Source organism: Cuculus canorus, chromosome 1, assembly GCF_017976375.1.
Source record: "Cuculus canorus isolate bCucCan1 chromosome 1, bCucCan1.pri, whole genome shotgun sequence".
In the NCBI taxonomy this organism is placed as follows: Eukaryota; Metazoa; Chordata; class Aves; order Cuculiformes; family Cuculidae; genus Cuculus; species Cuculus canorus.
This window is the reverse complement of record NC_071401.1, coordinates 96,565,456-96,591,670: the sequence shown is the minus strand read 5'-3', so window position 1 is coordinate 96,591,670 and position 26,215 is coordinate 96,565,456. Positions and strand designations below refer to the sequence as shown.

The 26,215-nt window shown below is 43.1% G+C and overlaps 1 protein-coding gene and 1 long non-coding RNA gene across 2 annotated transcripts; one reads left to right on the top strand and one right to left on the bottom strand.

The window, feature by feature from the left end:
* Nucleotides 1–403: 403 nt before the first annotated feature.
* ATP5PO (ATP synthase peripheral stalk subunit OSCP) lies at nt 404–4,806 on the bottom strand. Its single transcript, XM_054075118.1, has 7 exons — nt 4,699–4,806; nt 4,354–4,404; nt 4,141–4,251; nt 3,079–3,208; nt 2,851–2,963; nt 884–970; nt 404–586 (listed from the first exon to the last, which is right to left on the bottom strand). Exons 1-7 carry the CDS (start codon nt 4,726–4,728, stop codon nt 473–475), a joined length of 636 nt encoding a protein of 211 aa, XP_053931093.1. The 5' UTR covers nt 4,729–4,806; the 3' UTR covers nt 404–472.
* Nucleotides 4,807–8,594: 3,788 nt separating this feature from the next.
* On the top strand, nt 8,595–26,004 carry LOC128854162 (uncharacterized). The gene is made up of 3 exons (XR_008453107.1): nt 8,595–8,805; nt 19,927–20,050; nt 24,063–26,004. It is a non-coding gene; the product is annotated as an uncharacterized LOC128854162 (long non-coding RNA).
* Nucleotides 26,005–26,215: the final 211 nt, after the last annotated feature.

Genomic DNA, 26,215 nt, shown 5'->3' with positions numbered 1-26,215 from the left:
TCAATACTGCATTTGCTGCTGAGAATGATGCACTGATGACTGCTTTAACAGACAGCGTTATTTCTGAAAGCATCTACCAGTCACAGTTCCAGTGTTTACACTTTCCACACACAGAAATAGCACATGCAGCAGCAGGACTGCTGCTCCGCCATCCTGGTAATATCCTGAGTGAATGTTTTCTCTGAAGACTGAAAGAACCTCAGCAGCTGTGACCTCCCTTATCAGCTCCTAGAACATTATTCTCCACTTCCTTCAGAGCAAAGTTCATCTGCGTTCATGGTGAGTGAGATTTTCAAGCTGTGTTCTGAAGTGTTCAGTGTGGATCAAGTGAAACTCACTGCAGATCTGTCACCTTTCTCCCTCAGTGCTGTGTTTCCCGAATCAAAACACTTTACAAAGCCTATTCAAGAAGAAATAACTTTATTATAGTTTCCATCAGACAGGTTTCACCATGAATGGTGAAGACAGCTCGCTAGACTGTCTCTCTCATGATTTTAGTGAGTTTCTGGATCTTTGACCTTGTTGACATGTCCACGTACTTCTCCCCAATGTTGACAATCATGCCACCAAGGATTGACGGATCAGTCTGAGGAAGAAACATGGAACAGAAATCCTATTAGCAAAAATTTGTTAGCCTAATATTCGATTTTTACACTAGTAAAAAAAGAAAAAAGCTTTTAAAAGAGTCTTTTTAAAGACAGCTTTACAGTCACTCCAAAGTTAAGATTTTTGTAATTCAAGCATCATCAGGTCTACAAGAAAATATGGAACTGTAAAACAGCAACTGGATTCAGTTAAATAAACCTTTTTTTTAAAAGATCAGAGAGACAGAAACCCAGCTTGACATGAACTTGAAATTTATTTACAAATCAAAAACCCAGACCTTGGTCTCCAGTTTCAAGACCTCTCCCTTAGTCAAGAATCCACTCAGAGCACTTTTTAGCTCAGTAAGGCTGGCATCATCCAAGGGCTGAAAAACATGAACAAAAGACAAAGGACTTGAAAATACATAAATCATGCTATAGCAAGAACCCAACTTTTCTATCTGAGATTCTTCTAAAGGCACATACTTCTACCAGGAAGACAGAGTAATGTTATTCCTGTTCAAGGAGGCTGATAAGAACACCACAGAAACAGCAGTCACTTTGTGCCCTCCTAATTTCATGAAACAATGTGCTATGTGTGCACATACTCATTGCAACAGGTCGATGCTGACACCTTCAGATGGAAGTGTCAGGAATCCATATTTGCCAAAGTAAGCGCCTGATGAAAAATCTTCTGATCTACCTCACAGCAGTGTTCAGGCTGTACAAGGGCAGACTAATTGCTGCTTCTAACAGCTAAGATCATCAGCTTGAGAAGAAACATGGTTTCGTGTAAGGCACTAGGCAGTGACAGAGGATGCTGGCAGCAAGTACCCAGCTCTGCTGCAGGCTGGCAGAATGCTCCTGGCTAAGTACACCCCTCTCCATCACCAGAGAACTCTGCATTTCTGTGAGAGAGACTCTGAATTTGTCCTTGCTGTCCCTATGGGCAGAAACAACCGAGAGAGAAACAAAAGGGACTTGACCAAGGAGCAGTGGCTTTGTGTTAATGGCTATTTAAGTAATTTCTATTCCATAGAATCACAGAATGGTTTGGTCTGGAAGGGACCTTAAAGATCACCCCACTTTCACCTCCCTGCAATGGGCAGAGAAACCTCCCACTAGATCAGGTTACTCAAAGCCTCATCCAATCCGGCCCTGAACACCTCCAGGGACTGGGCAGCCACAACTCCCCTGGGCAACTTGTGCCAGTGCCTCATCACCCTCACAGGAAAACATTTCTTCCTAATATCTAATCTAAATCTTCCCTCTTTCGGCCCAAAACCGTTACCCCTCATCCTGTCCCTGCACTCCCTGATACAGAGTCCCTCCCCAGCTTTCCTGTAGTCTAATTTAATAGCTAACACTTTGAGAGCCAAAAGAAACTAACAACAACAAGAAGCAGTAGGAAAGAAACTACACATTAAACGTTTAGTAAAACCTGTGGAAAGGTTTGCACAGGCTTGTGAGTTCATGTATCCCTGAAGGCTGCCAACTAGAGCGACAATCTGCTCTTGTGGTCTGCAGAGAGCCACTCAACCTGAAATGGAGGAATCTCTATTTAGTGCGAGTAGGCAGCTCACTGTAGCCCTCTCCAAAGGCTGTAGATTTACATAATCCCTTGCTGACCAGCTTTCTGCTCTAACTCACCTTGGCACCGATCCACTAACGAAGAAGTCACTGAAGAGCCAGACCCACCATGTCTCCAGCCTGACCTTACAGTTCACAGAAACACCATCTCCTCTCTCACATTCTTTCTCACCAGCCAGACTTGCCTGTCTGCTACTTTTGAAGAAGTCTTCCTGCAGTTTAGGAGTCTGCCACTTGTCCTAATTACCGCAGGTGGTTAACAAGGTAACTGCTTCCTGGGAAGCAGAAAACCAAGCACCAGAGGCATTCTCAGTCCTACCAGGTATCTGTTTCTCTCCAGCTAACAGCTCATCTCTAGTCCTGACTCAATCTGTATGATTCTGATGACAGAAGAAAGAACAAGGGCAGTTCTGCCTGCAGACCAGGCTGAATTTTATCAGCCACTGGGTTCACACATAAGAAGGAAAGGTGTTACCTGTTAAGCTGAAATGGGACAAACAGATTTAATTTTTGAACAATAACTATTGGGTACCAAAACTATTTGCAGAAAGACTTCCACCTTGGTAGAGGCAAGATATTTCTTCACTACTCAGGTACTTAAACTTCAAATTAAGCTAAAAAACCTTTCCTTTTACACTGCTACCTGTTAAGCTTGATCTAGAGGTTCCCAACTCACCTGTGCAGTGGTGACTGTGCACAGCACTTCTCCTCGGTATGCACTCATGATCTTCCCAAAAGCAGAAACAATGTCTGGTGTGTAACGCAAGCGACCGTTTTCAGCAAGCAAATCTGGAAGATACAGATCATTGGAAGGGTTTAAAGCACCCATGAGAAGCAGACTCGGTTGGCTAACAGTAACAACAAGCAGCCTTAGAGGCTTTTCTGAAGTCCAGTGGTTACTCACTCATCAGGTTGACAGTAATGGGAGACATCTTCTCTTTTGCCAAGGCATCACTCACAGCTTTTTGTTTAACTGCGCTCTTTGTGTGAGGGTTCATAACAACACTGGATAGCTTGGGGTCCTTCAAGAGAGTCTACAAGGACAAACAAACACCATAGGCACCAGGAATTTTCCAGGCTTTGCAAGGCCTAACTGGACTACCCAAAACAGGCAATGCAGCCATACCTTGAGAAAGAATGAAGTGGCCTGAAGCTGATAGGAAGTGAAAAGGCAGCTCCAGTTGTAGCTCGTTTATACTATGCTTCTTTCAGAGCTGATGCCCCTCCCATTACTACTTCCAAACAGTTTAACACTGGGGGCAAACTGCAGATGGCAGGCCAGCTGTAAGCGGGTGTCCTACAGTTTGCAAGAGCTAAGCCCATCACCCTCCTCACAAGAATAATAAAATAAAATCATAGAATGGTTTGGGTTGGAAGGGACTCCGAAGGTCATCTAGTCCACCCTCCCTGCAGTGAGCAGGTACACCTTCAACCACATCAGGTTTCTCAGAGCCTCATCCAAACTAGCATTCAGTGTTTCCAGGGATGAGGCATCTACCACTTCTGCGGGCAACCTGTTCCAGTGCTTCACTACCCTCAATGTAAAAACTTTCTTCCCAATATCTAAACTCCTCTTTTAGTTTAAAACCACTACCTCTTGTCCTATTGCTACATGCCCTGCTAAAAAGTTTTTCCCCATCCTTCTTATAAGCCCCTTTAAGTACTGAAAGGTGGCAATAAGGTCTCCTCGCATTCTTCTCTTCCCCAAACTGAACAATTACAACTTTCTCAGCCTCCCTTCACAGGGAAAGCATTTCAGCCCTCTGATCATTTTGATGGCCCTCCCCTGGACCTGCTCCAAGAGGTCCATGTCTTTTCTGTGCTGAGGGCTCCAGAGCTGGATGCAGTATTCCAGGTGTGGTCTCACCAGAGCAGAGAGGCAGATTTTCCCCCTCAACCTGCTGCAGCCAGCAAGGCTGGCACTGCTCCCACATCCCCGTGGCAAGGGAAATAAAGGACACCTTACCCACACACGGCTCAGCTCCTTCTCAACTTGGTCCAGCTTCTTCTGCTTGGAGGCGGCGGAGTACAGTGCAGTAGCATAGCGCCCTTCCAGCCCATACACCTGGATGGGGGGCTAGGGAGAGAGAGCAGGTGGGTGCTGAGATCAGTCTGGAGCCAGGCAGCATCTGGTGGCTGCCCAGTGCTTCTGGTGACCCCCCCTTTAGCCCTCTCTCACCTTGACCAGCTTGGAGACCGGCCTCGCCGCCGATGTGCTCAGCTGACGCACCTGCAGGGGGAAGGAGGGAGAGAGCTGCCACTGTTGAGAGGCGCCTCAGGGACGGGGGCTGCACACCAACAGAGCGGGTGAGTGAGTACGAGGGGGGTGGGTATGTGTGAAGGTGATACAAAAAGCAGCTGCATTAGAAAAAGTGGAAGATTTTGATTTAAGCTAAAAGTGAGTTGAATTCATCCAAGTAACTGTATTTTTTGAAAGTTAGGTGGAAGGGGGAACGCTGTCCTCGCTGGTTGCCGCCCCAACACCCCCCGAAGGCCGCCATGTCGCCCCCCACCCCCGCCTCACCTTCAGGCCGAACCCCACAGCGGTCGCCATCGCTGCCCGACCGCCGCCCGAGGTCACAGCGCGGCCCCCGCTGCGCACGCGCGGCCCCTCCCCTTCCGGCCGCGGGGTACGCCGGGAAAAGAAGTCCCTTCACCCGCTCTCATTCCCTCCTCCCCTCATCCCCTCTCAGCACCTCCCCCGGCTCTGCTCACATCCAACCTGGCCTTGAACATCTCCAGGGATGGGGCAGCCACAGCTTTCCTGGGCAACCTGTGCCAGTGCCTCACCACTCTCATCGTGACGAAATTTCTCCTTATGTCTACTCTAAATCTGCCCCTCTTCAGTTTATACCCATTGCCCCTCGTCCTATCCCCACAAACCTTTGTGAACAGTCCCTCCCCAGCTTTCCTGCAGCCCCTTCAGGCACTGGAAGGTCGCTATAAGGTCTTCTCGGAGCCTTCTCTTCTCCAGACTGAAAAGCCCCATCTCTCGCAGTCTGTCCTCGTATGGGAGGTCCTCCAGCCCTATGATCATCCTTGTAGAGTCCTCTGGACCCGTTCCAACAGCTCCATATCCGTCTTATTTTGAGGATTCCAAAACTGGACATAGTCCTCCAGATGAGGTTTCACGAGAGAGGAATAGAGGGGCAGAATCCCCTCTCTCGCCCTGCTGGCCACACTTCTTTTGATGCAGCCCAGGATATGGTTGGCCTTCTCGGCTGCGAGCGCACATTGCCGGCTCATGTCGAGCTTCTCATCGACCCCCAAGTCCTCTGCAGGGCTGCTCTCAATCACATCAACCCCCAGTCTGTACTGAAAACAGGGATTGCCCTGACCCAGGTGTAGGACCTTGCACTTGGCCTTGTTAAACCTCTTGAGGTTCCCACAGGCCCACTTCTCCAGCCTGTCCAGGTCTCTCTGGATGACATCTCGTCCTTCTGGTGTGATGGTGTCTGCGTCTCTAGGATCTGGATGTTTGCAGTAAATAAACGAGGTGCAAAATAACATCCTCCTTATTCCCGTGGGTAACAATATCAAAAAAAACTTCTTCACCAAAAGGGTTATCAGGCACCGGCACAGGCTGCCCAGGGAGGTGGTTGGAGGTGTTTAAAAGACAGTGTGATGAGGTGCTTGGGGATATGGTTTAGTAGTGGGCAGGTGCGGCTGGACTCAATAATCTCAAAGGTCTTTTCCAACCCAGCGATTCTATGATTCCCAGCCCTTGGTGCTGAAGGTGGCTTTCCTCAGGGAGAGTCTGGTGGTGCAGTGCCATGGAGAGAATCATAGAATGGTTTGGGTTGGAAGGCACCTCAAAAATTATCCAGCTCCAGCCCCCTGACATGGCAGGGGCAGGTCCCACCAGACCAGGCTGCTCAAGGACCTGAGAGGACTGGTGACCAGGGTGATGACTGGCTGTCCGACACATGCAGAGTTACTGCCAGCACCTCAGCTGGCTGTTTGTGTTTGTGGTTTTGCAGGTGGAAGGGCCACAGAATGGGAAGAGCAGTCTGGGACACAAGTGGTGCCTGGTGGCCTCATGGTTGCTGCAGTAGGGTGCAGTGACCCACTGCCATTTCTCAGGTTCCTGTAAGAGTCCTATAACATACACATCCCTCCGTTCAAGTGCACAAGGAGAGCAAGCATCACAACCGTAGCAAGAGCAGTAGAGCAAGAGCTCTTTCAACAGAGAAGACAGCTGTGCTTTCCTCAATCATTTCTGCTGCCCTCTGACACTGTGAGGCCGTCTCTGAAATGCAATGAGCTATTTTTTCTCCTCAGATAAACTAGATCCAAACACCTTCTGGGGCAAAGACACAATCTTCCAGGCAAAGCATCGGGGAGGCAGCTCTGACTTTGTCAGTCTCTGCATGACCTTGAGCAACTCAGTCAGGTCCTGCCTACTACTGAACTACCTTGAAAGGTTAAACTCTTTCTCTCCCTAATTCTTCCATCTTTTCCCCTAGAGAAGCTGAAACGCTTGCCTGCTTCGCAGCGGTGTTACCAAGTTTGAGGAATTATTTTCGGTGGTGTGAGTGGCTCAGATGGGCCGTGCTATCGAAATACAAAGCACGGCATTAAAACAAACCATGCTGCATGAAGTCTGCAGGGCAGACGCGAAACACGCGAAACACTAGATGGTGCTCTTGCTACAAATTAAAAGCGAAGTGATCGCTTCAGCTACCTCAGAAACAGAGTTAAGAGTGACGCTTTTTAGGAAATATAGTCTAAAGAAAAGACCTGGTCTACCGTCCCACCAGAAATAAGACACTTGTCACCAGCAGGCTTTATTCTGGATGTCGGAATTAAGTTCCCTCTTCCATCCCTGGTATTCAAAGACACAAGTGTAGTCCGTGACAGGTTTAAGCCTGGCATAAAACCATGCTTCTTGATGATTTTAATAACTGCAGTACTAAAAAAAGCATATATAAAATACAGAAAATAATAGAAAAAAGTTGCAAAAATAATATTTATATTTTTTCTGATAATATGCATGCACTGAATTTTTGAAATCATGCAGAGAATGAATTTATTTGAAGTATGGCCCTGTATCCCAGAATTTATTACTGTAATTCTGAAACAGTAGATGATCTTGTAGCATTTTAATACAGAGAAAATCTGGCTTATTCAGTCCAGTCAAATCACGGAGTGCTGAGGGTACTTTAGTGAACTAGAGATTGGATCAAATCCTGATAGTGCTTTCAAGAATGAGAGCACCTCTTTCAGGTTGATTTTAGACAAGTAAAATTCCACAGGGGATAAACAGTTTGTGCCTTTATACCTTATACTGGAAGGAATATTTAAATCCTGATAAAGCCTGTTCTTGATTTTGGATATCTGTCATAGGAATGGATTCCTCCATCATAATTTTATGGGAGTTTTTAGGAGGTTTTTGGGTTTTTTTCTCCTACAAAACAATTAAACTCCCCATACTGCCAGTCCCCCATCATTTGACATTTACCTCTGTCCCTGGTTTCCATTTGGCCGCTTAGTGAGCACTTGAACATTTATAAGCTCTCCCATGAGTAACATCTTGGAAGATCATTCACTTCAAGCCACTTCAGTGCTTCTAGGACTGTAACCTTAAAGTACTTATTCTTAGTAAATATGGTGATATTACAAACATCACATTTTTCTCCTGTTGAGACAGACTAGAACTGAAATAATGCAAAATATGTTTTATTTTCCTTTGTGTTTGAGAAATCTTGAAAATAACTGGTCTGACTTTAGATACATTTAGACACACCCTTGTTCTTCTATTGAAGACACATGGACTTAATATAGCCGTAGCAGCCACAGAGATCACTGTAATCAGTACTTCTCTGTCTCTAGAAAGAATGTGATGATTCTTCAACTGCAGTAATGGTGAGAAAGCGATGAGGGCCCAGATGCGCGAATTGTCCTAAAAATTGTAGCAAGCCTTAGACCGTTCCACAAAAGGAGATGAGATTTGTTACAATGCACCTGGGGTCCTCACAGCCTCACAGTGATGAGAGCATATTGGGTCAGTGCCACAAAACCCTCCAAACCCTACACCAGACACCAGACTATGGCCAGCTCCTTTTTTTTAAAAAAAGAAAACCCCAAACCTCCACTCATAAAACCTTCTAGTAATTATACTAGTGACCCAAATTTTGAAGCAACGCTGAAAACACTGAATACTTTTCTCCCTCACCTTCACCTCACCTGAAACCTGAGCTTTCACCTTGTTTTGAATGCTGTTCTGCACCTGCTGGTCAGTAACTGCATCCAGCTGTTTCCCTTTGGCTGAGCCTGGGATTCCCAGACTCAGCATGTGAGAGTCCCAGAGGAGCCAGGGCGTAGCTGCAAACAAGCTCCTGACCTCTGTAAAAGTTTATGTTATTTACAAGATGTGGAGGAGTTTTCCTCTTGTGGTGCTGGAATTAAGCTGAGAGAATGTGGCACAGAAAAGCTATGACCCAACTCACCTCCCTGTTGCTACTGTGTTTCTGCTCCTGTAGTTGCTGAAGGAAGAGGTTTGTTTGTTGTGGGTTTTTTTCTCTTCCAGGGACTGCCCTTTATCTTCCCCAGGAACAGTTGGTACTCTTGCTGATCTAATTCACCTGGTTGTTTTCCATACCCCTGCTCCATAAGCAGTTCCGCTCTGTGGGTAAGTTCAAGTACTCTTGTCATGCTGACTCCCCAGGGACTAAGCCTTTACAGAATGACCCACCCACTAAAATCTTGCTGCCTGGGGAAGACCTGACTTATTTTCCCATTAAGAAAAGGGTTTTTCATTTGGTGACAGGGGACAGAAAACATTTATTTATTCTCTCCAAAATGGAAAGAATGATTGTAAAACCACAAAAATGGTTAGGGGAATTCAGAATAGGAGCAGGAGCAATATTAATCAAGTTAGGCAACTGAACTCACTGACCTTAGCATCAAAACGCTCTACTGAAAGCTCTTCATATGGATATTTGAAGAACCAAACAACTGTGCCTACATTTTCCTGCCCTCCGAGAGAGGTTTCAGTCTCGCATTGTTATATGATAAAATGATTAATAGTTAAGATTTTATCGTGCGCATGATACTTCTGGGGTGCTCACAGTGTTCTCGTTTATTTTCCATGCTACCGCAGGAATCTGTTGTAAAAGGGGAAGAAACCCACAACTAGGTGCTTGTAACTATGGCAAAATATGTACACTTTTTAAGGGTAGACTTAAAAAACCTTATGTCTTTTTAAGATACCCTAGAAATTACTTTAAGGGTGACTTATGATATGATTTTTATAGGTTGGCGAAACAAGCACTAATCTGCAAGGCTTTATACTAGAAAAGGTGATGTGGGCTCACTTGGACGTTTGACTGTTTTAGAGGCTGTCCATGCAATATCGATGGTAAAAATAGCTGGTTTGGGAAAATATGTGAATAACAGACGTGCTTTGGCACAGGTAGTACAAATAGCTGAGCTTTACCATTTCACACATTGGCAGAGGAGCAGTCAGAACATTGCACTGAGACTCAGGGGATTTGGGATCTATTTTCAGCTCTGCACTGGGCCTGCTGATTGGCTCCTAATTATTCTGTGCCTCAGTTCCCCTATCAGTAAAAATGCAAGAATGAGCCCAACATCCTCTAGGAACAGCTTTAAATTCTGTTGATGAAACACACTTTATTAATAGCAATGATACCTTGTCATACATGCTGCTGTTAAGAAAAAAAAAAAGTAAATTCAGAAATGTCAGTCAACTTATGGTAATGTGCAAGTGGCTGTGAAGAAAACAAAGGAGAAGAGGACCATCATGCCTCCTCCATTACTGCCATGGTAAATGAGACGTTAACTTGTGCTCACCTCTGGAGTAAGAAGGGCAACATATGCAGTGAATTAGAGGTGTTGGTCCATGTTCTTGAGGTCTGCCACAGAAATGCCCACTAAACTGGCAGAATCAGAAAAGGACATTGACTGAATAGACCTAGAATGTGAACCACCTTTTCAGCCAGGACCGAAAGTGCATCTTCTAGTGGAAAACCTCTCTTCGTTCACTTTAAACTTGGGCCAGACACTAGCCTGAGTCATAGCAGGGTAGATCTCTGAAATACTCGGCTCAGATACTCTTGCACAGCTGAGACCTCAGCCTTCCATCCACTTGCTGCACGTACATCTTTGTATCTGCCTTCAACTCAAATCATCTGTCTTGTGTATGGGTGCAAGGATCTTGCCCAATGAACGTATTGCAGCATTTTGTGTTAGACAGATGGCTCAGCAGATTCTGGTTTCGTATTAGGGCTACAGCTTACTCATTACCACAAGAGGGAAGCCAATACTAATAATATAACTTATTCATGTATTAACTCTGGTTGTTCTGACAAGGTCTTTATGCACTTCAAGGCTGTTGCAAGTCTCCTTCTCTTTCCTTGTAGCAAACTTGCATTCGATCATATGTAAAAAACTAAAGAACATTATTCCACATTCCATTTGCTCAATGTCCTGTGAAATGAATTTCATGGATTTGCCTGTCTCATTTGAATGGCAAATATATAAACCTGAAACAGAAACTTGGGACGAAACTAAGCTGGTTGCTTTCTTAGCAAATTTAAACAGACCACTTGCAGTAAGGGGAAGTTTGGTGGGCATGGCACTTGAAAAAATGAAGGTGGTGTTTTCCCTCATTTGGATGAGCATGAGAAATTAAAGACTCTTCCAGGAGTCATAGACATAGCTGTTTCTAATAGCTCTCACCCCACAGCAATGACAAATTAAGTCAGCAAGTCTTCTGACTCTTGTTCACCTGTTTTGCAGTGTACGTGAGCACTTTCTTTATGGATTCATTTATTATGGTAAACCTGAACTCATTTACTCCTCCACAACCCAGAGTAACTCTGCTTATTTCAGGAACTTCACTGAAACACTTATCTTGTGGTATCGTATCTGTGAAAGTCACCCTTGCTCAGATCACATGTTGAAAGCTTAAACCTGATAGGTCAAGATTCATTGTTACATTTCATTTTGCAGTCAGACGCTATAATATGCAGGCAGCCTTTTGAAAAAGGTCTTCCTAAAGTGGTGAAGGCAGTGCTCTCAGAAATGGGGATTTTAAAAATAGTCTGGATGTAACACAGAAACTGAATGGGGATTCATTCAAACCAAATATCTTTGGTTGGTGTTTCCCTGGTCTGTCTTCTAGATTGCTGCAAGATATAAACGTATGAGAGTTGCCATTCAGAAGATTTCTGTAGAACGTTGCTGACATATGACACTGATTAGAGATAATTCCTGGTGAAAGTCATGATTTTTGAGGAGACAAAGAAATGTGAAGTCAGAAACAATGTAGAAAAATACACTGAGCCTTCCTCTGAAGACCCCCAGGGTGTTCCCTGCAAGTGCAGGAGAGGGAATCAGGGCAAGGTTGTAAAAGTCACAGACATAGATTGCAGTCCCCAAAGGACATTTGCATAACTGGCTTCTTTGTTAAAAGTTGAAACACTTTAGGAGCATTTTGGGTATTTTGTTCCTCACATCACCACCCCTCCTTTACAGCAGTCATACCTTAAAATGCTTTCCTAAAGATGCTGCTGGTCTCAGAGAAATTGTCAAGCTTCAGAGGGGAAAAATAGCTGGAAATATTACTGTTGCTCAAGTGGGCAGATACCTTTCACAGACCCTCATGGTATTCCCACATTACTTTTCTTTCTTCTTTCCCTCCAATGCTGTTTTAGGCACTGGTCCCATGTGTATATATGCATGCATTTGCCTCAAACTACATGAGCAGTCACACTGCCTCCAGTGAGAATACTCACATGACTAAAATCATGGGCTTGCATATGGATTTCCTGAATGAAGGGCATAAAAGGAAATGGTCAGGTTAAAAATAATGGGTTAGTTTTATCCCTGATGTAATGCCTTTGACACTAGTGGAATTATACAGGGCTGAAATGGATCCAATACATCCAAAAAAAGGACTATCTCCAGCTCCCTCACCTGCCAGTTTCTGTTATCTATGTTTATGGCGTAACCAAAGTCAGTCCACCCATGCTTGGGTGGCTGAGACTAGGGGGAATTCGGATCACTTTGCAGCAGTAAGAGCTACTCTTCTTCAGGACAGTATCTCCCCAGGTCACAAATGTGTTTGCCCTGCAGAGCTGTTATGCCCATGGAACTTCATGAGAGGCTGTATTTCCTTGTCCCTGTCGCTTGGTCATTGCCACAGAAGGTGGCCAGGGTGGATAACAACAAAGTGGGTCTTGCCTGTCCTGCCACATACCTGCTCCTGTCCAATGCTGAGCCATTTCATGGCCTTAGCAGGAACTGCTGGTCTTGGGGCAAAAGCCCCTCTTGTCTTGTTTGGTGTCTGGGTTGCTTCTCTTTGTCTTCTGCACCCATGCTGCTTTTTTCTGCGTGGGTATTAAACCCTCCAGATGAATGCTCACTCCCAAAAACAGGTAAACAAACAAACAAACAAACAAAAGAAAGACTTTTAGGCTTAGAAGAAAAAAATGTTTCTCCCTCCTTCCTGAAGGTATCCTGACTGGCCTCATGAGGTGTTAAGGAGTCCCCATGGCGCTCATGAGGTGTTAAGGCATCCTCATCATGTGCCACTGAAGCTCTAACCTGGGACCCACATGAGGCTAAACTCACACCTGCAGCTAGATTTCTGTGCAGCCATCACTGGTTTTGTCCAGATCAACAAAAGCATGTACCATACCTGCTAGCTCACCAAAATACTCGCTAACATGGGATAGACCTTCGACCGTTGAAAGCTAGGGAGTCGGGAGAGGGAGGAAAAATACCCATCCCAAAACACAACGCTGAATAAACAACCTCTAGCATCTAGGGCTCATGACTACTTTTGACAAGATCTATCTTTAGTTATAATAATGAGTCACATCATTGTGATCTGACTTTACGGTTAGCTTGAGGTATGAGCCAGGCCATGAGATTGAGAGCAAGACCGAGAGCATCATGGGATGTAGCTGTAAAATTCCACTACTCGCTACTCTCTAAATCAGGTTTGAAGAGCATTAAGAAACAGGAAGCGTGGGGGGATGGGGGAGGTATTTTTTCAGCGGAAAATTATTGTGGCGCATGGTGCATCGTGATGTAGTTCATCAGTGCAGGGAGAATAATAGGGGAGATGTATTCGCAGTCAGAGATGGCTGTAATAGTCTTGGGTAAGGCACACCTCTCTCTGCACAGCTCTGTGTGCTAAGTGTCACGTCTAACCCACCCCACCAGCCACTACAAGCTAATGCAGGATTTTCTTGGATGGTGTTGCGTTGCCTAGCAACATTGCTAGGCAGCATGCTATACATCATGCATGGCACCGGCTACTACGGTGTAGCGGGGCTGCTTCCAGTTATTATTCTCTGCTATAAAATATTAATTTTCTGCTTGCCAGCAGATATGGCATCAGGAGGTTGAGGGACGCTTTCTCCCTGGTTGGACATGGGCAGCTCCTGTTGACTGTAATGGGAATCACAAGCAGCCTCAGGCTGAGCTAGGCTCCCCGTATGTAAAAAGGTGGGTGTGATTCTTGAGATATAAACACTTGTCATGCCTGAGATGGAATACGGGTTGGCTTTAACAGAAATAAATAAATAACGAGGCAGTGAAAGTGATGTGACAGACAGAATAATAGATGTAACATATACCCCCCCCCCTTCTTTTCCTTGACAGACATGAGCAAATCCTACGGCAAGGGTCACGTGCTTGTGTACACAAAGAGAAGGACATTTACTTGACATTCTGGGATATTTTTGAGGCTCCTCCGCACCATGGCGTTGTTGGATAAGAGCTCATACCGTAAACACCAGTGGTGGTTTTTTAGACTGATGAGTGTGATTTCAGTGGCAACTTTGTGCCAAGCCCCCTCCCTGAAATGATTGCATAACCAGCTGTTGCATGCACACATACACACATAAAAAGAGAAAACCAATCTTTTTCTATAAGAAACTGAGGTGTTGTTACAGAAGGCAAGCAACAGAGACCCTGGTCCCCAGAGCTACAGAGAAGACAGCACCTGCAGCTCATTTTGGGTGTGCAGACTCAGAACTAGGAGCTGCCTTGTCTCAGGGCAAAAGAGGCCTCTGCAAATGGTCTACACAGGACACAGTTTGAATCGTTGTGAAAGCTCCAGACCTAAAAATGTTCATTTTTTGGTCATATTGTTACTGTAACTGTTAGCAGGTGGCAAGAAGGGAGGGATGCAAAAGAGCTGATAAAATGCAGCAGATAGTTTCTGGCATCTGAACACTGTGTTTTTTCTTCTGCACAACAGCAGACAGACTCATTGTTTGAGCCAACCAAAGAGGGAAGCAAGAGGGGAAAACCACACTGTCAAAATACACAACGGTTTGTGAGATGAACAGCTGCATTACCCCTTATTTACGCTGGCAGATATGGCAGCACTGATGGAATCAGTAAAATTGTGTTTTGTCCAACGATTATTTTTTGAGAGAGGAGGAATTTAGTTTTAGCGTTAACCCATCCTATGGTAAGCATATCTTACTGCATTTTGAGGTGTATGGTGGAACCAGATAAATCAGACTTTTCTACAACAGAGCAGTATAGCTTGGTGTTACAGATCCTGGAGGAGTACAACCAGTGCAAGTTGATACAGAAACTGTTCTTGTAGCATTGAATGGCATTTGTCCAACAGCAGAACAAATACAGCGACAGAACCTCCATTTCACTTTTTTTCACCAAATTGAGGCAGCCTGAAGCAAATTCAGCGCCCAAAGGCTCAGCTCCTCTGTCAGGCTTCTCAGTCTTTGTTTGAACATAAGGCAAATTTAATCCTAGGAGAAGGTGTTCAGAATTTGCACTGAGGGTAGTTTATGTGGGTTCAGTTTTATATGTACTTCCAACTCTTTACTCTGGAGTGAAAACTACTGCTACAGACAAGTAAAGTGTCATTCCTTGTATACCTGTGCTTCAGGCACAAGTGTCACCTGCAAGCCTCTCCTGGTTTTGCAGCCATTCTTGTCAGGTGAGATAAAAAAATCATATTTACAATTTGTCCTTTTTTTAACCAGGAAGACTTTATTTGGAGTGATTGACCAGTTTTATTGCTATATTTCTTAGCAAGATATTGCTTCCATAGAGATGGAAGAAAAAGATAGAAAGATGCTTCAACAAATATTGACAGCAGTCACTGTAAAACTTAAGGTATGTGAAAAATTTGTAGAATTTCACCCTATGCTTGCAAATCTTTTTGTTACGTCGCAAAGCTTCTCAACTACTGATCACCTGACAATGGACGGAGCTGCTGTACTTTTGATGAATGAAGACCAAGCCAAAAAGTATGAGGCCCATAACTGTGTGCATTCGTTGATGTCTCGAGGCGTGGCTCAAGGCTTCCCCTTGTTATTCAAGCAGAGGCGTGACTTGGTCCAGAAAGACACCTGTGAGTGGTACAGGACTGCTGCACATCTAGGACTGGTTCCTGCCAACATGAGGACTTTAGCAGCAGAAAGATGCTTTGCTGTGAGTGTAAATGCCATTTATACCTGCTGCTAGACCTCTGTGGAGTTTTGATACAAATGACAATCTATTCCAGCCCTTCCTGAGGGCTGAGAGTCATCACAGCAAAATTTGAAAGGTAGATTACACCTTACTACAAAATGGTGCCAAATACAGCACATGGAAGTGTCTAAGTCTGTGCAGAAGGCAGGATAGTTATTTTGGGCAGAAGTAAAAATAATATAATCTGTAATGAAATTGGAAAAGAAAATAGCTGAAGGACTTTTTCTGTGAGTTTCATGGTAAATACCACTCAGTTTTAGGTATCTTTAGCGTATTATTATGACTACTATTAAGCAGTAGCCCTACCTACTTTTTTCTGGTTTTCATGGGCATGTCTCAACATTTTACAAGTTGGAGGTTGTACTATGATTTGGAAATATTGTATCATCATCTCATTACCACTTGGCTTGAAGAGAAGATCCATTAATACAGTTTTGTAGGCATCTGCTCTGAGAAAATAAGGGAGGAGGCTGCTACAAACTTCACTATAGTTGCAATTATTTTTTTAAAGAAGAGGTAAATTTCTCTTCTACTGTCTTAAATTGATCATCACAGCTTCATTTTTTCCTTTCTATTTATTTTCAAGAAATACAGTCTATTTCATTCTACAAGGGATGCCACAATCTTCTTTCTCTCCAAATGACTCAGGGTCAACGTAATCTGAAAAACAACTCTAATGGAACAAATTTTTTCACAGATAAACCCATAAGAACTGAATCCAGTGCTGGTGTCTTCCAAAAACTCTTTGTGTGTTTTCCTTTCCTTTATATTTTTCTTGTATGCATGGATAAGGGATAACAAGTAGTTATGTTCAGAAGCAGAAGAGCTTTTCTTTAAGGGTGTGGGCAAAAATGTGATGTGTTGGAGAAGTTACATGTCACCTACTTTACTTGGAACAACAATTGATTTGAATATAACTGGGAAAAAGTGAAGAAGAGCATTTAATAAAAATTAAGTGCAACCAGATAAGATGTGTATGTGTTTGTGGGAGTATCTGTCTCCCTGACTCTCTCTGAGTATCTTTACAAAATTGTATTAAAGTTATGAGCCAAACCCCTGAGAACAGATATATGAAAGAAGGAGACAAGCCTGACCATTTGCCTCCTCTGCACATGTCTGTTTTAGGACATGCTTTTCATCAGTCACCCGCTATTTGTTCATAGAATACCCACCTCAGCAACTCAAAGCAGGTGACGACCACTGAACGGTGTTTTCAGACCCCTGTCTGTCAGGGTGAAAGCACGATAGAAATGCCTTCAAACAACCTCCTGGAGAAAGGCTGGAAGCGTACACACAGAATGCAGAAGTCACAAGCTAAGTAGTGAAGGCGAAAAGGAAAAAGCCAACTTGTTCTTTAGCTCGGTAGTATATGTCCTGAGCACTGAATGTGGTAGATGTTCTTAGGTAAAAGAGTATCTACCCTCGTAATAAAAGGATATAATATTTCAAATGCACTAAAAGGTGAGTTAAATCTACTTGGACCTTCATGATTTTCTCATCAGACATTCTGCAAAATTCAGGCCGTTGGTCCTCAAACTAGACTTCCTCCCCTCACCCTCTGACTACTATTTGTGCTATAATATATGTGACTTTGCTGCAATTGTATTATTTTGATGCTTATTTTAAATGTATTACTGGAATATTGCTTTGCACTTTTGAGTTTATGTTGCAGCATAGCCAGCAAAGGTTTCCTTACAAAGATCTGCACAAAGACTTTGTATGCAAAGTTATATATTAAATATTGCTAGAAGCAGTCTCACAATTAAGATGTTTTGGGGGTTTCATATTTATTTTTATTTATATTTACTTTTAATTTTATTTAAATATTTATTTATGTTTACATTCCAAATTGCAGTGAATTGGCAAATGAGCAAAAAATTATGAATTCTTTTGGGCTTCATTTTTTTTTGAAGAAACACTCCTCCTAAGCAGAGAAGGAAAAGAAACTCAGGATTTTTGTAGATACAGATATTTCAAGACATTTTCCCTTTTTTTTTTTTTTAAATGAAAGGAAAATTAAAATAGTATAACTCCTTCCTTTACTTAGTAATTTTTAGTACTAGAGTCCTAAAAGCTGGTTTGGAAGGTGAACATGCATTACAGAGATACCTAAGCATGCATTTTTTTTTCTGAATCAGTGACAGTAACACCCTTACGGATATTTTTCCAATACATGGGAGGCTGCTGATTGCTGGCTCATAGATGTTAGGGCCGTTTTGTTTGTTCTTTAAAATGGTGTTAATGTTGCTACCATCTCACAGTGAAAAAACTGTGCTGTTGCTATGAACTAAGAACTCACTAAAAAGCTCAGTTACTGAAAAACAGTTACAGATTCTTTTCTGATTCATTGAGGTAGCTGTACTGATTAGGGATAACAGCAGCACTACTGTAGCCAGTTTAATCTCTGTCAATAAATGTTGTTTCAGTCTGGTTGAGCAATGTGATCTGGCTTTTGATATTATACTGTTCTGTAGTAATTTGTGCTCAGCTGTAACGTGAACCCATTGTTGACAGCATGTCATGAAAGCGATGCCGGTCTATGCTTTAGTCAGCCTGTCATTGTGTTCCTTACTCCAGCAAATTGTGCACCTTTGTAATATATGTTATAGAGTCAATACATAAAAAAAAAACACCTAGAGGGAAAACTTGAGTTTGATTCTGATCTCTTGGGCTCATGGGGTAGAGGTGCTGCGCAAAAATCACATATAATTTAGTTAGAACCATTGGAGTTCTAAAATTTGCTTTAAAATTGGTGAAGGGCTTGAAGGATTAACCTGTGGTTTAATTTACACACCAGTAATTCTCCTGCAACTCCACTCACTCTGCTGGTGATGGGAGGACAGAAGGATGACAGACGTTTCCAACTCCTTGCCAAGGCTGTCTGTCACGTAGACAGCCTAAAGTTTGCTGTTGACTCTTGTCCCGCTGAATTCTCCTCTCTCTAAATTTGTCCTTGATGACTTTTGCAGTCCTATTTCCAGCCTTGACAGTCCACTAACATTCATGTTAAATTATACCTGCCGATTGGAGGGTCTCCTGCTCATTTTCAAGTTTTGATAGCCATTTCATTACAACCAACTGTCACATAGCCATTCAGTCAATACTCACAGGTGTTTTCATCTTCTCCCATAGCTTCAGTTTGTATTTGATGAAAAGGGACATCTTCAGAGGAATCTAATTTAATTTTTTAATTTAATATTTTTAAAATGTCTTTCATACCACTGTGATGGTACAAACATAAAGTAAAAATTAACATTCATGAGTTGCATATTGTGAACCACTAAACAGTTCTGAAGAGCGAGTCACAGCAAACAGGGTCGGGAAAATCTATTTGCTCATCAGCCCCTGTCAGTGCTTAGCTGCTTCTCCACAGGATATTGTGAAGTTCTTTTTCCAGCTGATGTTTAACTGGCCTGTTCTGACTGGCCAGATTAAACATTCCCATGTGGGTTCCCGTTGAAGGGGGTGTCTATTGCAATAAATGCTGCAAATACTCTTGAGCTCAGCTAGCCTTCTCTGGGCTTTGCTGTGTTGTTGGAAGGTGCCAGTAAAGGAAAATCAATACGGAACACGTAAAATTGCTGGCCAGAGGTCTGGAATAATTTCTCATGCAAAGAAGGAAGATAAAGACCCCATTTCTGGGAGAAATTTTTCCAGTATTTAAATTTAAGCGGGGTTAATTTGGGAACAGAAAGGTCTAGAATGGGCATATCTGTTTCCAGGAAAAAAAAAAAAAAAGAGAAAGAAAAGACATGTATTTCTCAATCAGCTAAAATGTCCCTGGCCATATGTATTGGCATTCTGACACCTCTTTCCACACAAAGCTAACCCTGGATTTAAGAATGCAAGTAGTTATTTCCTTAAAGTTAAGTCTAGAAATAAATCTTTTCAGAATACAAATGTTGTTAAATATTTTGTGGTGCTGGTGTTTAATGACCTGGACAGAAGAAAGCTTGCAAATTTCATATTTGTAGTTGTAATTAACTATAAGGAGAGAGAAAAAACGTCCCTGAGTTTCCTTCTCCTTTTTCTTTCGTTGTTCAAAGACAAATTCTACAGACAAACTCTACGGCTGCAGATATGTAGAAAGTATTGGGACAGTGATGTTGGTTAAATACTAGAATATTCGAGTGCTAATGAGGTGTACAGTGATGCAGAGAGAAAGGACTAAGTAATGGCTGCTAGCATATAGTAAACCCAAGAAAATATAGGTCAGATTTTTTAAGATTTAAACGGGAGTTTAAGAGAATCTGTTTATTTTCAACAGGGATTTAAGAGTTAAAATCTGCCATTGGTTCTGCATGTACAACATCCTATCCAAAAGCAGGACTATCATACGTCCAGATATACCTTCTTCTGTCCAGAAACTTTGCTGTCACAAGAGGAAGAAGGTAAGCATCCATCTTGAACTTCCAGCTACCAGGCAGATGTCCCAAGTCCCATAGAGGTGGCCTGTACCCATGCAGAATAACCATGCAAAGGATGTGTTATGAGTCCAGTATGTCAGGGTCATGATAAGTGCTCTTAGGCCACAGACTTGGTCTGTGTGTCCACACTAAGTCCAGAGCTGTTCGGGTACTGCATGATCTTGTTGATTTCCCAGAGAGAATAATGGGAGCCTGAGGTGGATGTCCAAGTAGAAAAAAAGGCTGTATGGGTCTTCTCAAGAGCCTGAGTGAGAAACAGGTGAAAAAATCACCACTGAATATCCATATACGCACACAGCCACTGTCACCTTGCAGTTTGTGAGCTTCTCATTGATCTGTGACTGTTCCTATCCAGTCACTGCAATGTGTTTAAAGAAAGTGAGCCCACTGGTATGGGACACAGAGACATCTGCAGCTTCACTGGAAATATTCTAGGAGCGCAAATATGAAAACATGAGATAGGTAGAATTTGGTTTATTCGTAAAGTGCTGGGGTGAACCACTGTGGCAGACTTCATAGTGCATGTGTGTAGAATATGGAGTTCAGCAAAATTTGATGGGTTTTGATGTGTTTTTTTGTTTGCTCTGAAGAGACATACATATATATGCGTATATGCCATTTATACTTAATATACTCACATATGCATATATGCATGTATGTATGTATATGTATCTGTAGATACACACATGCACACATACACACATACCTGTACATATATATATTTATTTACATATATATACACATACAAACACCTCAAAACGTACCTCTGTTATTCTCGTGCCTATGTACTCTTAGTGTGAAACACTGAGAGAATAGTGAGAAATGGTTCGAGTATTGAAAGGGTCACAGGGCACTGCTTGTTGAAGGATGGTTAAGTAAGCGCCAGCCGAAGTGGCATCACCACAAAACCATCTTTCTTTCTTATTTATTTCTTTATTCTCCTCACTTTCAGAATTCAACAGCAATAGCAGCCTCTGTGTAAACAATTATTTTCTGTAAGCAATGGCTAACTAGTGTTAATGGGTTTCTGCTAATTCTCAACTAATTTGCTGTTCCCAGCTGGCCCCTATTCCCCCAAAATGGCTTACGACTCAACCCTTTCCTTGTTTCCTAGAAGAAGATGCAGCAGACCTTTGGTGTTTCAAAATGGATGAGCCACTTTGAATCACACCGAGATCAACTATCCAATTTTAGCCTAGTCAACCTTTAATCATGACATAAGTGCTTCACTTTCTTTCCTTTGCTCCCACTCTTATATGTGCTAAAATGTCTTTCATAAATACCAAGAGAAACATGATAATCACTTTTAGTTCCTCCTCCAAGGTCAGATCACAGCTGATTCAAGTGTATCTGGTTCTTGTCCTCTCTGAAAGCGGCTATGACTGTGTGAGAGCGTAGATGTTTAAATTATTCAGATTACTATTTGCCTGAGACAGTTCTTCTATCAAGGCTTTCTTTTGTAGCACTCAAAGCACTTGTGAGGGGATATTTTACAGAAGATGAGAACTAAGATTAAGGTCTCGGCCAAAGTCTGCAGTAGAGCTGGGAGCTTGATCTCAGGAACGGACTGTGATGTCCCAGTCATTGCTCCACTCTGCCTCACACGAGGTGGGATGGCAGAGAAGCAGGAAAGGGTTTTGAAGGGGCTGGTGGCATAGCTTCTAGCACTGGTGTATGCACCTGAGGACTTGTGACTAGCTTTTACACATCCACTATTGAATGAGTATCAGTGTGTATCTTTACAGGTAGGGATTTACTGCTCTCTGACATCTCTGCTGGTGTAAATACAGGATAATTTCACTGCAACCACCATAAAATTGTTGAGAGGCAGCACAATCCCTCCCACACTGCTTTTCAAGTGAAAATAAGGGAATGTTTTGTTGAGAAACACCAGAGATAAAAGTGGCCATTTGTATCATCAGACTACAAAACTAAAAAAGAAAACAAATAGTTGGTTTAATTAGCATTCATTTTCCTGTTATTCGTGCTGGCTGTTCAAAGCAAATGGCAGGTCTTTACTCCGCCTTTACTGGGAACAGGAAAGAGGCCAGTTTGCTGTTTGCTTTTTTGTTATTATTTTTATCATCTTAGTACATTGATCAGTTTATTGGCAAGTAAGTAGCAGAGATCATAGGCATCCCTGGTGCTGTTTTATTGAAATGAGTAAAATGACATCAGGAGGAAAGTTGACCCAATGTGTTTTGTTTTGGTTTTAATCACAAAATCTTGCTGGGTACTGATCAATTCTTTTTTAAACAAGATTGCTCCAGATTAAACAAGAATAGAACAAACAAACCATGCAGGGGTTGCTTGTTTTGGACACTATTATTGAAGAAGTGTAGCTTATGAAGATCCTGCTAATTTGATCAGTTTAGCAGTGAGCGCAAAAAAGCATATAGTGAGTTAGCTATTTATTATGCCAGCTGCCTATGCAATTATTTGATGATCTGTAGTTCATCTGGCCTTTAAAACTTACTTTAAAACACCATCACTTTTGATGAAGTGAAGCATTAAGGTCAGTTCTTCATCTCACAGCAAAGTAAAGCCAGACAGTGTTGTGCAAGCCGAACTGGACCTTTTAAAGAACATCATTGTTCTACAACTGCAAGAGAAGATAACTTAAAACCAATAAAAGACTAAAGATGATGTGGATTTGAACTATGTTTCAAAGTCAAACAAGCACTGCCAAAATAGGTTCAAACATAAAACACTGTCATTTGGCCATATCATTGCAAGTCTCTTAAAATTGTTTTGGGATATTCCTAAGTAAAATTTGACACATATGAAAACATGTGCAGAATTTGTGTTCACAGAAACAGACTGTTGTCAAGAAGAGCACGTCTCAGCCTCATGGACCACCTGAAGTGCTTTTCAGGCATATAATAAGACCGAAATATGATCTACATGGCCAGGGGGTAAATGTTTCCCTTGTTCCAGTCCCCACTTCCCCTTTCATGTTAAACTCACGCTGACTTCATTGACAGTTTGTCATGATGGAGTCATAATTGAATAAATCTCAAGGTCTGACTCATACAATAGCTGTGCAATCCACCCAGATACAGTGACTTGTTAGTCAATTTAAAAAAACCCAACACACACCTGAGCCTGTTTTGGGTGATGTTATCTTTAAGGAGGAAGACTTTGCCCTTTGGCGGCTGTTGCTGTGAGAACGTTCACCTCCTGTCAACATTGTGATATCAGATGGGGTTCTCGTGATGCTCTTTATTTGGAGATGTGGAAGCTCAAAGTTTAGCAGAGTGGTGTGGCCTGTGACTTTATTTTGGCTTTCAGTTGCCTGACAACAGCAGAGATGGGCATTGGCCCTGTTGGTTTTGATCAAAGAGGAAGCCTACAAGCTGAGCTGCATTTCTTGCTAGGTCCTTGGTAGACTTTGAAGGCTGGACCAATTTTAAATCTCACAAATCATCCTTACCCAATTGACTGAGTTGAGAACAAATTGTAGAGGAAGTAAAATATTGTCTGTTTCCACTCCATGTCCCAAGATACCATTAACACCTTGGCTTAAGTCCTGTAAACCGTTTTGAGTACAGTTAAAATCAATGTCCCACACCTGGTACCACACACACAACATTCCACCAGAGCAGCAATATTCCTATGTTATGGTTACAGTGTAGTTTTCCAGGGCTGTGTGTTAGGCGCAGCGTGTATGAGAGGTACCAGATTTTAGGAAGGCTTTAAAAGCGTCTAATTTTTACTTTGATAGCACAGGAAATACATTGACCTACTACCTCCCCTACCAAAACAATGTATAAAATATTATACATTTTTTCTGCCTCGGTTTTCTGAAGGAGTTTTGTACTTGTGGGTGCCTGTGATTCTTCTGCAGCAGCTTTGTGCTCCTCAGCACTGTTCATCCCATCTTGGTCATTTTTTTTCAAACCTTGGACAGTCTGAAGTAGCCCAACCCCAATCCAACTGTGTAAGCATTGACTATCTGCTTTTGTCTTCTTTCCAGTGGACCTGGGGGTCTCCCTATCTACCTTCCTTTGGAGGACTGCATCAAAAGAAGCGTGGCCAGAAGGTCGAGGGAGGCGATTCTTCACCTCTACTCAGCTCTTGTGAGACCCCACCTGGAGTATTGTGTCCAGTTCTGGAATCCCCAACATAAGAAGGATATGGAACTGCTGGAAAAGGTCCAGAGGAGGGCTACAAAGATGATCAGAGTGCTGGAGCACCTCTGCTGTGAGGACAGGCTGAGTGTTGGGGCCGTTCAGCATGGAGAAGAGAAGGCTCTGGGGAGACTCTAGAGCAGCCTTCCAGAACCTGATGGGGGCCTGCAAGAAAACTGGGGAGGCATTTTTACAAGGGCACATAGCGATGGGACAAGGGCGGTGGCTTTAAACTGGAAGAGGGGAGATTTAGACTAGACAGTAGGAAGAAATTCTTCATAATGAGGGTGGTGAGGCACTGGCACAGGTTGCCCAGGGAAGCTGTGGGTGTCCCATCCCTGGAAGTGTTCAAGGCCAGGTTGGATGGGGCCTTGGGCAGCCTGATCTAGTGGGAGGTGTCCCTGCCCATGGCAGGGGGTTAGAACTGGATCGGCTTTAAGATGCCTTCCAACCCAACCCATTCTATGATTCTATGATTCAATGATTCTATGACTGTAGGCCAGTGTCATTATCCTGTTTCCTCTGGCATGTCTTAGGGCATTTGTCAACCTAGAACAGGAGAATACTTGTTTCACATAGCCCTTGACTGAGTAGACAAAGACTTGGGTGAAATGAAAACTAGATGAATGGCTGGGTCAGAGGGGGGTGATCAGTAGTACGAAGTCCATTTGGAGGCCAGTAACTAACGGTGTAACCCAGGAGTCAATACTGGGTCCGGTCCTGTTCAACGTCTTCATTAAAGATCTGGATGTTGGGGCAGAGTATGCCCACAGCAAGTTTGCAGATGACTCAAAACTTGGAGAAGAGGCTGTTATGCCAGAGAGTCCTGCTGCTATCCAGAGGGACATCACAGACTGGAGAAATGGGCTAACAAGAACCTCTTGCAGTTCAAAACAGGGACGTACAAGTCCTGCAACTGGAAAGGAATAACCTCATGTACTGGTAAGTGCTGGAGAATAGCTAATGAGAAAGCAGCTTGGTAGAAAATGACGTGGGGATCCTGGTGGACACCAAGTTGAATATGAACAAGTGATGCACCCTAACTGCAAAGGTCAGTGGTATCCTGGGCTGCCACAGTAGGACTGTTGCTGACAGGTTGAGGGAAGTGATCCTTTTCATCTACTCAGCATTGGTCAGGCCACACCTGGTGCACTGTGTCCAGTTCCTAGGCTCCCTAGCGCAAGAGAGACATGGACACATTGGAGAGAGCCCAGTGAAAGACCATGAAGACCATGAAAGGACCAGAACATCTCTCCTATGAGGAAGGGATTGAAGAGCTGGGACTATTCAGCCTGGAGAAAAGAGGGCTCAGAGGGTTCTCATCAATGTATATGAATACCTGAAGGGAAGGTGCAAAGAGGATGGAGCCAGGCTATTCTCAGTGGTGACCAGCAATGGGACTAGAGGCAATGGGTGCAAAGCAAATCACAGCAGGTTCCCTCTGAACATCAGGAAACACTTTTTCACTGTGAGTGTGACTGAGCACTGGCACAGGTTGCTCAGGGAGGTCATGGAGTCCCATCCTTGGCCATATTAAAAAGCCACACAGTCCTGGGCCTGCTGTAGGTGACCCTGCTCGAGCAGGAGAGTTGGACCAAATGCCCTCCAGAGGTGCTTTCCACCCTTAACCCTTCCCTGATTCTGTGACAAACCGTTAGGATTTATTTACCAGCTTGCTTATGTGTTTTGCGATCAGTGATACAGTCCTTGCCAGCAAATGGTGAATTCCAGAGCCACACAACGGTATCTCACAACAACTTGATATTTCACAAGTTGCATATAGATAAATGCCAGAGGTTATCTCACATATATAAACATTAATACATGTGTGAGGTAGGAGATGGGTGTAGGTACAAGGAAACGCTGAATGAATTCATATCTCATAAAGAACAAGAAGGGGTTACTCACTTAATAAACCAATCTGTAATGAGTCATACGGTAAATTTCAGTAATAGCTCACTGTTTTGTGTAATAAAGTGGTAACCAAAGATTTATGGAT

What these genes read in the sequence shown, in the direction of transcription:
- ATP5PO (XM_054075118.1), bottom strand. Translation starts at nt 4,728, where the DNA reads ATGGCGACCGCTGTGGGGTTCGGCCTGAAG. An exon ending in AGGAGCTGAGCCGTGTGTGG is followed by an intron (nt 3,209 to 4,140) that starts GTAAGGTGTCCT and finishes TTGTCCTTGTAG; the next exon opens with ACTCTCTTGAAGGACCCCAA. An exon ending in TCTTGAAACTGGAGACCAAG is followed by an intron (nt 587 to 883) that starts GTCTGGGTTTTT and finishes TTTCTTCCTCAG; the next exon opens with ACTGATCCGTCAATCCTTGG.